General features: G+C 39.4%; 1 protein-coding gene across 1 annotated transcript in view; it reads left to right on the top strand.

The window, feature by feature from the left end:
• The window catches only part of RIT2 (Ras like without CAAX 2), a 183,361-nt gene extending 169,967 nt beyond the window's left edge, over positions 1–13,394 (top strand). The window contains exon 5 of the mRNA XM_020584953.2: positions 11,633–13,394. Within this exon, the coding sequence (XP_020440542.1) occupies positions 11,633–11,860 (228 nt within the window). The 3' untranslated portion in view covers positions 11,861–13,394. The remainder of the gene's footprint in view (positions 1–11,632) is intronic.
• Positions 13,395–15,125: the final 1,731 nt, after the last annotated feature.

The raw sequence follows: 15,125 nt of genomic DNA, 5'->3' as shown, positions 1-15,125 counted from the left end.
CTGGCTTGCAGCATCTACACATTCTGTATTTTCACCTTTTCACTGCCATTTCCAGAGTCTGGCTAGACTGAAGGTTTGGAATGAATCAGCTGCATGCAGCATGGGAAATAAATAAATGTCAGAAACCACTTCCAATCTGCAGAGGAGCTGATGCTGAATTCCTCCCAGGACTGAAGGGACTCTATAGAACAGTGTTTTGTCAGCATCCACATCCAAGGTTTTCTGCAAGGCCAACATTTTCTGCCAGAAATAATGGAGAGGTTTGACATGATCCCAGCAGCATTTGTGGTCTATGTGTGTTTTTGTGTGTAGATGCATATACACACATGCTGCTGGGTAAACTAAACTACAGCTTTATCACTGGTTGGCTGAAAATTCTATTACTCTGGGTAAGATTATGAGTTTATCAGTTACAATAATAATTTGAGCTCACAGGGTGTGTTAAAATAATAGCTTTTATACATCAAGAGTATCTGCATAACTGGAAGGATACATCATGGATAAAAGAGGTTAAACAGATGCTTCTAGCAAGGAATTTCTTCCATTTTGTTTGTTAAGACTCTGTTTTCTCATTCTACCCTGAAGCTAGCATAATGAAGATGTACTCTGTCTTCCTCCCCTCCACCATCCTTCCACCTTTACTCTTCTGCTTCTCTCTTCTCTGTTTATTATATCCTTTCTCTGAGGCAATAAATAAGAAGAGGAATTCTTGTTTTGGCTTCAGCAAAAAACCACTAAAATTCTAGGAAAAAACTCTCGTCATTGACCCTCAAGCACCACCACTAAGTTTCTGTTAATAAGTGGTCCAACACTTCTTGGGGATGTAAGCAAGAAAGTTTGGTGCTCTATTGCCCAGAGTTAAGATTCTGCCAGCTGTTAGCTGCTACTTTGGTTACTTTAGGGTGCTCAGTCCTATTACAAATCAAAGCCCATGGGCAGGAACCACAAAAGGGTTATCCAAAGAAAGTGCCCCCTGAACAAGGAGCTTGCCAACAGGACAAGTTAACCACAGATACATGAACAAGTTACCACGATCTTAACCTGCAGCAGAAGCAAGATAATTTGAGTGAGGTTAGCAGGAAATAAGAAAGCTTGATATGTCTAATTAGCTGAATATGTTCTTACAGCTCTTCCTACCCACCAGCCATTTAAGATTTTTAATTTTTCTCCCTCTGCACATTCATTTTTCGTTGTTATGTCCTTCATAAGCAGTTCTCCATACTTAAGATTTTGTTATGCATTGTCCATGTGGCAAGTCACATCACATGATGGAACTTAATACTCCTTATTCAGCTGTCATTCCTAGTTTGACATCCCTGTGTCATGGGTCTCTGGCTTTAAATGTTCCTCTGACCACAGAAAACCACTCTGCTCATCCATGAAGCTCTCCTTTCAGCACACTAGAAAGGAGCTGAAAAAGAAAGGCTCCATAAAGCTCCCATAATTTTTTCAATCAATTCATATTCTGCAAAACTGTAAAATATTCCCTGAATTAATATTGACATGGGGAAGATCAATGCCATTAGTTTAATAAAGATACTCCGCAATATTTCCTGTAATGAGATTGTTTGACAAACCTTCCTAATAAACTTCAGAATTACTAAACCCTCAAAATTAATTACATGTTCCAGGAAAAACAACCTCAGTGATTCACCACTCCCATTTTCTGACATATCATCCCCCTCTCATTGCATCCTGTAACTTTTTGTTTTAAAAGCAACTCAAGTAAATCCTCTTTTCATTGCATTGACGAACTTTTTTCTTTAAAAAACAACTCAAGTAAAAGATGGAAGGGTGAAACATTGTTCTGTAGACTATGCATAAGACACTTTGATATCTCATATATTTCAACACGTGCTTGTTTCAGTAAATGATTTCTAAAAAAGAAAAAGATCTACTGCAGTCCAAATATTTATAAATCCATTATAAATTCTTCCTCTGCCTCCCTTCTGTTGAACACTCACTTCAGCAGCCTGGACAGAATCCCTGAATCCCAGCAGACCACAACTGCATGGAGATGAAAGGAGGAAGGAGAGATTTCTTGCAATTTTCTTTTCGCTGCCAGAAAATTAAGATGGTGTTCCCTGTCTGCCTGCAGTCTGGATCTGGGAGTATGTTTAGATGTGAAAACTGTACAGAATATATGTGTGCTGCACTCAGAAGTGGTGTGAAGCAATGTGTGCTGTTAGGACAAGCAACACTCTTTACTGCATATTTGTTTTGACCCTTTTATTCCAGTGTTGGAAACTCATATTAAGCTTAGGCAAAAGGGGATTTTCAGAACTTAATTCCAGTATTCTGTCCATCTGTCTAAAAATGAGACATTTATATTAAGACAAGCTTTTGCTGCTTTGGCTCAAAAGATTATTCCAGTTCTGTGAATCAATAATATTTTTGTTTTGTTGTGGGGTGGTTTTTTTCTTAATTTACAGTTCTTGTTTGCAGCCATATGTATAAACATGCAAAAATAAATATACACCTGTTTCTGCCTCTTCTTTGATTTGAATGTAGGTCTCCAGATCTCTTTCTGGTTGCCTTCAAATTTCTTGAGCTGTATTTCCCAATCTTCAGCAGACAACAGAGGAAAATAGAACACTGAAAGCAGAGTCCTGATCTTCCCTTCTTGCTGACTCCTTCTTTATTATCTTTTCATGTCAATTGAGTGTTTTCAGGACATAATATTGCTGTTAGAGGCAAAATAATGTAATATCGGGGAGATTTGCAAAGGCTACCAGGAATTAAGTTTATTTACTCAGTCCCCAGTGTGCTTAGTGACTGTGTCCTTATGAAGAACTGAATTCAAGTGGGAATGTAATGCCTAACACATAAATGAAAATACCTTACACGAGTATACAGATAGACGAAAGATATGGAGGCTGTCTCTACTGGACTGATAGTCAACTTATGCTCACAAAACAATAGAAATCAGAGTTAAAATAAGGAATGAATGCCACTAATTTTCTATTTGCTTAAAATAAAGTCTAAAATGTACATTTGAAGCTCTTTTTACATGTAATTTTTTTAAAATAACCATCTGCTCTTAGCAGATGATAATTGATTTATTTGTTGTTGCTTAAAAAAAAAAAAATTGAAAAGATTTTCTTTTCTTGTGAAAATAACATTTCAATTCCTAGATTTCTTTTTTCCGTTACAAGAAACAGCAGATGTCCTTGTGAAACTGATGTAAAAATATCTGCTTTTTGCAACCTTCTTATGGCCATCTATGTCTTCAGCTGAGCAATGCAATCAAAGAACCTTTAAAGATGATGGACAATTTGGAAAATTGTCAGATCTCTGAAAAATGCTTTGAGCAATTGACCTGAACTTATTCATCTTGAAGACTGATGCTAAGGATTTAACACTTCCACATTCTCTTCAAATTAGACCCAGAGCTATTGCTGAGTGATGCAGGATCATGTGGCTTTGAGTATCCAATTCAGTCACATCCTGAGGCCATCTCTTTAGAAACATTTCCTGATGTAAAGATGCTTTAGCCCACTCATCAGTCATGCTTTTGACAAGATAAAGCCAAAAGAGTACAGTCTGTAGTAGAGAAGAACAACTTTAAAGTCTAACCTGCAGACAGCACCCTGATACCAGAGTGATTCTTACATGAAATGAGATGTTGATTCAGTTATTTAGCATTATACCTGTGAAATAATGAAATAACATTGTCACAAACTGGAAACAATAGACCGAAATGTGCTTTGCTGGCTTTGCAGCTAAGCAACTGCATGGAGTATGTTTATCTGCACTGCAAACATTTACCGAAAGCAGGAATGAAATAACCTGGAGGAATAGCTCCTATGTCACAAGAATATTCTAGATCCAAGAGGTGGAAAAAAATAAAATTCCAAAAAGAAGAGAAAGGCTAGACAGATATTAGTAATCTTCATCACAAAAGATGTTAAAAATCTGCAGAAATTATTCAAGTGTAAATTGAATCGAGAATCTTTTTGCATATGAAAATGAGTGAGAGATGTATTTATCAAAATAGCTAGTGTTAGCTTAGAGTTTTTTGTAAGAGTGCAGTAATTGCTATAGCAGTCAGAAAGTGTCAGTCTAATCTAAGAGAGGTCAATAGTGAATGACATAAGAACAAGTGTTCAGTGATGATTCATCAGATTTCTTTCAAAACCCCCAACAATTTGCAGTTCCCTTGGATCAAATAAGAGCATGTTTCTGCCTTGCTCAGAACAGACTAAGCTGTGTTCCAGGTCACAGATTAGTGACTAACCAGGTAAGAATTACATAACTGGGGACAGATCAATCTCTCTGGTTTTGCCTAAAAATTTATTTTTTGTCAAGACCATTAAATGGCTTTCCTTTAAAAAATGACCAAATTAATTTTACAGTCCCACACTCTCCACCCTCCACCTGCTAAAAATAAGACCCAAAGCTCATTACAGAAATGCTGGACAATGCTATTATTTTTTGCATTGCTAAAACTGCATTTTTCTTCCTGTCCATTCCTTTCTTTCTTCCTAAATCAAAGTCCAAGTTATGAGGGGAAGGGAAGGAATATCTCAGCCTCTGTAATGTGAATTTCTCCAGAAGTTAGAGCAGCTGAGGATGAGATATGCATTGCTGGGCCGTGTGCTATATTTCCATGACATCGAGGCTCTTCAGGGCGCAAGTTCACACAGCAAAACTTTATCTTCTCCTTGGCCCAGTCTGCTAATCCTACCTACACCCATGCCCATTCAAGTTAGACTCCATTCTGGTCACCAAAAATGCTTTAGTGTGAAACTAGCAAAAAAGTATCACAGAGTGACAAGGTCGAAAGGAAAGAATAGAAAATTCTTATAAGACACGTCACTCTAGGGAGGGAGAAGGAGGTGCAGAACTAATTGCAACACCTTCATGATAATAATTAATCCTGTGGTCTCGTAGTCTAGAAAGACAGCAAATCTGAGCCTGCAGAATTGCCTGCCATGAAGCTGAAGAGAGGTTTGTCCAACTGATTTCTTCTGAAGACTTCCAAATGGTTTTAAGAGTAATGCGTTGACATGAAAACCTCCTTTCACATTTTTGCACCATGCTACTCATTACCTGTTCAGCCTGCTGAAAAGAGGGTTGCTTAGCCAGGGACTGAGGGAAAAAAGTAAGGTGCACTTGTTAGGTCGAATGAAAAATGCTGGCTTGTGACAGTGGAAACTAGTTGTGAATTCCAGTGGAATCCTGGCCAAGTCAAATGGATACCTGCAGTGTTTACATTGGGGAATGGGACCATACATGAAGGTTGAAATGTTTATGTTTTCAGAAGAAAAGGTTTCAACATTATACTTTAAAGCAGTAACTCACTTAAAATTAAGTTAAAATTTTGCAAGAAAGCAGAATGTTTGATATTGAGGGAGGTAGAAACAGGAGGTTTTAATGACAAGGATTTCTGTTTAACTTTTGCATTTGCTGTGCACTTGTTTAGACCTGAAACATAGCCATATTGAATGTCTGGCCACAAAATGTCATGCTGGTTCCTCACAAACCCTAGTCTTCTGCATTTTTTTCAGAATAAATTGATTTTGAATTGATCTTGGTTTTTCCACTTCTTTCAGAAACGTCATTGCTCAGTGGCAAGAATATGATAGGCAGTTTATAAGTGTAAAGATCTGAAGAGAGAGAAGAAGGGTAAAAAGCCTTGGAACACTTTTTTATTTTCTTTTAAAAGATATTCCATGACATGTATTATGTGAACAAATAACAACAATGCTGCTTGTCTTAAGAAGACAGAAAGATTTATTTTTCCTGTTTTTTATGTTTCTGCTCATGTTTTCAACTCAAGCCACTGCTGTAATAACCAAGTGTTTGAGCTTTGACCTGAAAAACAGCATTTCACACTTGGAAAGATCCTTATACCAGCCTGCAGGAAGTCTCTGCCAGCATGCCTCTTGATACAACACTTGTCCAAGGAAAAGAATTAATAACTGTCAAAACTGATGTAGGTATAATGTGTCTGCTCTTGGGTTAGTGGTTTGGGCTGCATGTTTCTGAAAACAGGATTCAAATATATACAGCAAATGCCTTTGGCTGTAAGAAAGGCAGGTGGCAATATAGGAGAAATCAGCTCAGCCTTTGCTGGGCACAGTCCTATCCACCGAAATGAAGAGCTTTTCCCTGTTCCAGGGAACCAGCAGTAGAATGGGAGAAAAAGGCCTCAAGTTGCACAAGAAAAGGTTTGGATTGGATAGTACTAAAAGTATCTTCACTGAAAGGGTGGTCAGGCACAGGATCAGGCTGCCCAGGACACTGGTGGAGTCACTGTTCCTGTAAATGTTCAAAAGACATGTAGATGTGGCACTTCAGAACATGGTTTAGTGGCTGGTTTGGCAGTGTAGCATTAACAGGTGGACTTGGTAAACTTAGAGGTCTTTTCCAACTTAAATGATTCCTTGATTATATGAACAATGAGAAAACTCACAGTTGCTCTGTGGGAGTGTCTTAAGCATAAAATTGGTGGTCAGTGCTGGGATCAAAAAAAAAAATCACTGCTCATGTCAGTCAACACCCATTCTTTTCCGTTTTGTTGTCCGGGATGGCATTCTCTTTCTAGACCCGTGAGATTACTTTTCTCTTTTTCTTTTGTCAAAGTTACTTATTAGAGACTGAGAAAACTGCGAATAATTTTGATGTCCACAGCTCTTTCTTCTAATATGTTACGGGTTTATGCCTGTACCAAAAGCTTATGATGTTTGTCCTGATGTGCTGATGGAACGGGCTGTGATGGGGAGGGACCCAAACATGTGCATGGACTCTTCCTGATTGCCTGCCTGTCTCTAAACAGATTGATATCCAGGTGCTAATAAACAGCTTGGCAGCTGGTTCTTCTTTTCTGGAACAGGACTTGCTGAGAAACAGAAAAAAAATCCACTAGACATGGAGGGAAGGATATGGATCTTTACAGGACGTTATTCAGACATTTTCCTACTCTGGAGGGAAGGATATGGATCTTTACAGGACGTTATTCAGACATTTTCCTACTCCTATTCATGGTTTTTCCTATTCCTTTTTTAATTTACTGTGGTGCAAACAAGGCTGCTCAATATGCTGCTTCCCTTCCTCTTCAGTATCTTTTCCTTACAACTCTCATATGTTATTGCTTGTCAAAAATGCAGATCATGATCAAAACCAACAGAAATTTCTCCTATTTTTCTCAGTGGGATTTAGATGAGCACTCTGTTGAGCAACATGTGTACCCTTCTGTCTCTGATCTAGACCATGTCCCTCCAGAAAAAAGAAAATAAATACTCATAGAACAATATAATTATCCAGAATTATATAAGTAAGTTATATGATGACTACCAGCGTAGAAGTCTGTAAGAGAAATTTAGGAGAGTCCTTGCAACACTCAGCACTTCACCTACAACCTCCAAGTCTCTCCATGGCAATCTGGAGGTCCCAGTTATGAGGGGAAAACTGCAAAAGCCATCTGGAGTAGACCATGCTGTTGCAGGGATGAGATGCACAAGCAGAAATGCACTGCTTCCCTGCCTGAAGACCACCACTATCTCACCCAAGATGAAGCTGTTAACTCTGATAGTATGATCGTCACCAGTGAAATCTACTTTGGGGTCCTTCTGTTGCTGCCATGACCAATGGAGGTAACAAAGCTGAACACAAAATAATTTGATCCTGATGGAGATTTTCCAGCTAATGACAGTCCAAGGGCAAAGGCAGACTATTGATCTGTTTCATTTCTCTGCACTTTTCACCTCAGAAACAGGTATTCAGGTATTTTTATCTTCTGCCCATGGGGGCCAGTGATTGCTAGGGTCTCCCCAACCACCACCTAGCCCAGGTGGTATTGTGCAGGAGCTGACCTTAGTAGGGAACTGGCTGTCTTAAAGAAGGCAGCTCATCCATCACAGTTTTCATGGGCTGTCAGTGTTGCATTTAATCTCCCTTGTAATTTTCCAGGGGAAGTTTGAAAAAGCCACAAACAGAATCCTAATGCTGTATAATGAGGTTTGTAGCCAGCGAATGCTTCCCCTCAGGATGAAGCAGTGATGTGTTCTAGCTGCCCTCAGCTATGCAGAGATGGGAAATTCCAAACGCAACCTACAGTCCCATGTGCTGTTCACAGCCCACATGCTGTCGGAACGCATATATCTTTACCAGAAAAGATTCAGTTATATGTTGTCACAGGTATATCTTCCCTCACAACTCACACATGCTCTCAGAAATGGGGACTCAGAATCATGCATTTTACAAGAAAGACTCTTTTCCAGGGAGTGACACATCATGTCTATGAGGTTTCATTCTCATTTTATGGATTTGGGGGATTTTGCTCATTGTTTGTAGAGCAAATTTCAAGTCCTTCTTCTGTAACTCCTGATCAAAACCCCACTCAGACAACCACAGTTTTTAAAAGTTTGAATCAAACTCAGGAAAATTCTCTCAGCTCTTAAATTTTCATTTTTCATTATGTTCACTACACCCATCTTCCACCTTCATTCCTTTCTTAAGGTTTACCAGCACAAAAATGAGCTAAGTTGGAATCAATATGACCAGAATTATACTCTTGGAAACAATGCCAGATTCAATCAAGGAGGGTTACTCTAAGAATGAGATATAAAGCTCTGCTTCCCAGACATATATTCAATAGAATGACCTCTCTCCCTGACCTGTCTGTCTGTGTCACACTGACAGATCATATCTGCCATTGATACAGACCCATCGAAGCTTCAATTTGTCAACAAGACCCTGGGTTGTCCAGATCTGGAATGTATTTCTATGACATAGAAATTCTCTTCTGGCAATAAGATGGGAACAGGGTAAATCCCTGGAATTATGCGGGCCTCAGTCACCTCATCAAAGTTTATCCCTTGTTTCTCATTCCATAGGTGTCTAGCCTCTTGACCTAATGATGAACCAAAAGAAAAATTTGTATTTTTTTCCTCTAGACACCTCTTTATATTTATAGATTCTCCAGCAAACAGATTAGTTAAATTACTATATCTATATTCATCAGTGCTAGAAGCAGTAATGATAATTATTACAACATTATATGTTTTCAGCCTTGAAGCTGAAAAACATCAGCTAATTGTCCTGAAATTGTTTTTGCCAGGTGTCCTCCTCATGCTGAATTAGCTCATAAAATTTCACCAAGACAGTTAATCAGTTCCTTAGGGCAAGACTTAAGAAAAATACCATGATTTGAAATGAACTATCACCATTAATAACTTCAATGTTGTCTCGGTAATTTGACAGGAAACTGGGGTCCAAAACCAAACTTTAGTTTTATAGAAACCCAGCCAAATTTGGCCAAGTTGCTAACCTCCAGCCACAAAGATATTGGGAGGAAGTTTTTTACATTATTTAATTCTCCTGAGTAGTCTTCATTTCTCACAGCTCTTAGCAGTCTTGTTTCATTACAGAGCATAGCATGTCTTCCTTGCAGGGCAGAGAAAACATAGTTTTAGTCCTAGAAAAGAAAAAAAAAAGAAAGAAAAGGTGTAACAAAGGAGGAGCAAACTGGGGTAAAGACTAGAAATTCACAGAGAATAATACTTTTTATATTTGATATTATTGTACTGACAGCCTCATTATATTTACAGCCTTACCATTCTTTAACATAGGGATGTTTCAGTTCATGTGGATTTTTTCTTCCTTTTAGGTAACGAAAGTATGAAATCTTCATTGAAACTGCAGCTCTGTGCAATCATTTACTCAGAACTGTAGCATCTTTAACAAAATAAAATAAAAAAATTCCTCCTTCAGCTCAAAGAATAGCAAGGAAAAAAAAGATCATTATAAAGTCCAAAATAAACCAAAATAGTCTTCTATCCAGACAATCGATTTCTCAATAGTGCCCAACAGACATATTGAATCATGCATTTTGCTTACACAGCTGCCCAGAGAAAAACAAGGACCATATTGCTACCCATCTCTTTTTGGAAAAGGTTGGCAATTATAGCAGTTGGAAAGTGGTAACCATCTTTCATTGTGTCAGTAAGTATTATTCAGGTTGGCATGCAACCTCCCTGCTTAGCCTCACAATATTCTTAATTAAATTAAGGTTGTACCTGGAGCATAGAGGACTGATCCTTGCAAATGTTACAGTGTTTGTGACTCAATGCAAAGGTGATGGTGAGGAATTCTGTGGTCTGTGTTATGCAGGTACATGCTCGGTGCAGATTTATCTCCAGGCTGGAATTAACTGATTTTTTGTTTCATCCCAAATCCTGTTTTTCACCGTATCCAGCCTTGCCGATAAGTGGAATAAGTGCAATGAGGTGGTGTCATAATTTAGTCCTAAAGGGCATTTTCTTTATGGTAGGTATGTGAGCGTGTGTTTGTATCTTGAATTGTAGGGGTTTATTTCGCTAATAAATATAAATGGCACTTTGGGTGTGTGAAGCTAGAAATCAGGAAAGAAAAAGGAAAACAAACAACAACAACAAAGTACCAAGATGAGTTTTGTGGTAGACAGTAGCAATTGAGATTTTCCATAGCCTATTGTGTAGCCTTTCACAAGGCTGCCTCAAAGCACTGTTTTGCCTTTTTTAAGAAAGTTTGGAAAGTGACTTGAATAAATCATGATATTCAAATGCAAATAAAAACAAAGCCTGAGATTTCTGACCTCTGAGAATTTGAATATACACCATACGTGTAAGTCATACAATTCATTTATTCAGATTTATTTTCAAATACTGAGAAGAAAGGACAGTCTGTTGGCTGGGAAGCTGGGTTAACATTTAGAAGCTTATAGGGTTTGCTCTGTGTTTTGCTGTGGACTTGCTGCATGTTATTGGATGAGCTCCCAAAGTGTAAAAAGCACCTTAAGTGGCAGGCAGTGACAGCCCTCATGATATGCATTTAAGCTCTATTTGAAGCACACGTTAATCAGCATGCTGAGCACCCTTCCATTTAGCAGGCTGGCAGGTCAAATGCCAAGAGAATAGCCAATATGGAAATTTCAGAAAAACGATCCCTGCTTCAGAAGTCAGGCAGGTGAAAAGAACTTGTCTCGCTTCCCTCTAGGCTCGTACAGATCCTCAAAATACAGACATATTTCCCACATGCTCTACAAGAGCAGTAAGTACACAAAGCCACTTAGGGAAGATGAGCTGAAAAACAAATAGATTTTGGATCTTCATACAGCTCAGGTATGAGCTCAGTGATAGGATTACAGGCCTGCAAAGACCAAAACACTCCAAGGCATGCTCAGAAATTAATGTGACTGAAAAACTTTAAGGAATGAAAGCTGGTGTGCTTAAAGAGTCAAGTTGCCTCCAGGATTAGGTTAATGCTCAACAAAGATTTTCTAGGGCCTTAATGCTATGTAAGTCTTTCTAGTCATCCATTCCAGCCCATAGAATAAATGTACCAGCACTGTCAAACCAAAGGATTACTGTGCTAAAGAGAGGAAATACATGTAAAAATTGATGCATCAGAATTAGAGACATAATATACCCGAGCAAATGAATATTGCCAGTCTGCTCTGTTCAAATATCTCATGAATTCAGCCTGATCTTTTCACTCTTGAATCTTCTCTGTTGGATGCTGTCAGATTGTTTTCCTGGTCAGTGATTTACAGGATCAAAGAAGTCAGACTATATATATTGTAATGTTCTCATGTTGGTTAATGTTTTGTGTATTAGGCAATATTTATGGAATTTTATTTCCTTTGTAGGTTTCAACTGAAGAAGGAATGAGCTTAGCCAGAGAATATTCCTGCTCCTTTTTTGAGACTTCAGCTGCACTCCGCTTCTACATTGATGATGTCTTTCATGGACTAGTGAGGGAAATTCGAAGGAAGGAGTCCTCACTGTCCATGATAGAGAAGAAAATGAAGAGGAAGGATAGTCTGTGGTGGAAACTGAAGGGATCCCTGAAGAAAAAAAAGGAAAGTACAACCTGATGGCAATTCTCCATGAGCCACTCATCAGGAGCTCACCACAGTAACCTGTAATAGTTCAAAAAGGCAGCATTGACACAGCATCTTCCAGGCCAGGTCCTGGAGTTGCTTCCCTTCAGCTCTCATGCAGAAGTTGCTCCTTGAAGGCCCCCATGGTTTCCCTGTGGCTCTTCTGTTCTATAGTGTCATTTAGCATACCCTCTCGTACCTTTTCTGCAACTCTGAGTGGAGAAAATACTGTGTTTTTTAACGTGTGTTCCATGGCTGGTCTTCAAATGCTATGAGTTACGCCAGCATCCAAGGCAGAATTAGTTTCCACCAGCTCTAGGACAATGGATACAATAATTGCCACCTCTCTGCATGCACAGGTCATTTCTCCATCCCAGGAATGAATGACGTTGATTTCAATGGACATTTTGACTGTTTAAGGACTTTGGGATCTGACCTTCAGCTTTGCATTCACATGTAGGTTTAGGGTTAGAGTGTGCTTGGCCTGCACGCCCATGTCTGTGTGTGAGCGTGTCTGTGAACCAGGCCCAAAGGGAACCCTGGAGACTCACAGTTCTGACCCTGTAGTGCCCTATCCCCATTGTGTCCTGTCCAGTTAGCAGGCAGGATTTGCAAGCAGAGTACAAGTCATGCACCAGCCCTGCAGAGGCTGCAGGGATACTGGTCTGTCTCCTCTGAGCTGTACTTGCCAGGGCTGGCTGGCAGAGGTACCATGTCCTACAGACATGCAGTGCATTAAATCATGCAAGAGTTTGTGTTGGAAAGGAACTTTTAAAGGTCACCTAGTCCAAACCTCTACAGCGAACAGGGACACCTCCAACTCGATCAGGTTGCCCAGAACGCTGTTCAGGCTGGATGTTTCCAGGGATGGGGCATCCACCACCAGTCTGGACATCCTGTGCCAGTGCTTCAGCCACACTCCCTTGTCCCACCAAGGAGCTCACAACTGCTCTGTCTGTCCGATGAGTCCCAGAGCCCTCCCTGGAGCAGTGCAGCTCTGTTCCAGCATGTAATAGCATCTGTGATGTAGCATCCAGCCCTTGACTTACTAGAGAATTGCATCAGCTCAACCATCATTGCTCACAACCCTTGACCATCCAACTGAACCACTTGATTAATCAGTTGGACAAGAGTTTTAAATATCCCTTTTTAAAGCTGGCATGAAGTAGAGTCTATGCTCCTGAAAGTTTTTTTCCCCTTGGAGTTCTTTTACTGTTGTTGCTATTTATAAATTTTACAGATAGAATATCCATAAGTTTTGTCAAAAATAAAGATTGTGATTTCCATGGAGCCATACTAGTAGTCAGTGTCATTTGTGTCTGTCCTGGAGAGATAACGGATATAACAAAAAAAAATATGTATCTTTGTTAGTAAATGTTCCTTTTTTCACTTTTTTTCTGTGGCTATTTTACAGGGTTTTAACCAATTATATTTTGCATAATCTGGGTGGGAGTAGACTAGTTGTAAAAGTTGGAAAGGTTATGGTATTGTGAATAACTTCAGCTCATTAAAATCTGACGTTTTGCTCTCCATGCTCCCTTCCTTTCAAGGGAATCTGGTGATATTTTTTGACTTGTCGAAAATCTCCCATCAAAAGTAATGCTGTTTTCTATGTTGTTAGATACCATATTTCTATTTGAGAAAGATTATTTCAGAGGAATAAAAATACATGTACACATTCAAGGTGAATTTTCTGTTTCCTGCCTCTGAAAGCTACAATCTGCATTTATACCATTGTAATTACTATTATTATTTTATATGTTTTGCCACAGAGATTTTAGGTCAGGCGTCCTAGAGAAGAAAACATGCACTTGTCCAAAGGGTTTATGAGCTAAGTATTGGTGGAGGGACAACGGGAGGCTGCACTGAACAGATGGCAGCTATGAGACAATAAATAACAAGGGGAAACATCTGTGTCTGTTCCAATCCTGCACACTGCATAGAGGGGAATGAAGCAGTCATTCCCTGTGTTGGAGAGCATAGAAATTACCACCCTGAGAAACCTTGAGGGATGGTCTTTGTTCTTTTCAGGCAGATGCCTGAGCTTTGAGTCAATTGAAAATCATTTACTGTTGGTTATGTCATTTCACCGCCCCCTGCTGAGGGATGTATAAGATCAGCATGGACTTGGTTCTGCATTTTTAGGGGTACTTTGGCTCAAGTCAGTTTGTAAGACAAAAAAAGATTGCAGAAGATGGCAAATATTAAGCCTAAGTCTAATATTAAGCCTTAAATGGATTAAATTAATTAAATATGCCCATTCACTAGCATTAAGGTCATCTGGCATAGAGCAACATCTTTCCATATTACTAAACTCTCTTAGCCTTCACAGCAGGGTTACCACACACACAAGCTGCTCTTGGAAGTGGTTCCTGGACTGTGGCAGGTTCTGTGCCATGCTGAGCAACAGGTCACAAAAGTGCTGGTCTTCCGTGGTCTGAAATCAAAATAAGCATCATTCTAAAAGTTTGGCAGTATAGATGTTCTCGGGTGTCTCCTGGGGCATGTTCAAATTAGTGGTATACACACAGGTTGCATCATAATATTTTCAGGTGTAGCAAGCCCCTGAGAACTCCAGGTTCTGTGTTTCTTCACAACCAGCCCTGATGTGCTCATTCTCAAAGATATTTGGTACCAGGTTAGTCTCTCCAGGAAGAATGAGGTCTCATACCCTCTGAGGATCTTCTGCTACATCTTCTGTGAGCAATTGCAGGCATTTGAATATGTCTCAGGCAGAAAAGTCTGTATTTATCTCACTCCACTTTGATCATGTAGAACTTGAGGCTGGCATTCAGTCATTCAGAGTCCCTCTTTGGTTAATACAGAGAGAGATGTTCACTGACTGGTGATGTTTCCCATATGGCATGGATGGTTAGCATATGGTGAATCCCCCCTGAACTGGCTGCCTCTTTCCAGTGACTGTATTTCACTCCACAAAAACCAGCCCAGTCTCCCAGATAACATTGTGATGTCTAAATTCAGGTGGATAAACCCCATCTGTAAAGATTTTTCCACTCAATATCAACAGCAGAGAATAGTTCTGCAAATGCTAGACACTGAGCCTTGTCTCTGAAACACCTCACCATCCTTTACTTTTAAATTGGGAAAGTCATTCTGATTTACCATGACCCAATTCCTCAATAATCTATAATGCTTAACCTCAGTTAATTGAGAAGACCTGATGGAGGTTAGAGTCAGTGAGGATAACATAAGTCATAACTGCACAAGAGGTTGGGTACAGCTCCTTTACCCAATTAAT

This window comes from Corvus cornix, chromosome Z, assembly GCF_000738735.6.
Source record: "Corvus cornix cornix isolate S_Up_H32 chromosome Z, ASM73873v5, whole genome shotgun sequence".
Lineage (NCBI taxonomy): Eukaryota > Metazoa > Chordata > Aves > Passeriformes > Corvidae > Corvus > Corvus cornix.
The sequence above is the reverse complement of the archived record's forward strand: the minus strand, read 5'-3'. Positions and strand labels throughout refer to the sequence as shown.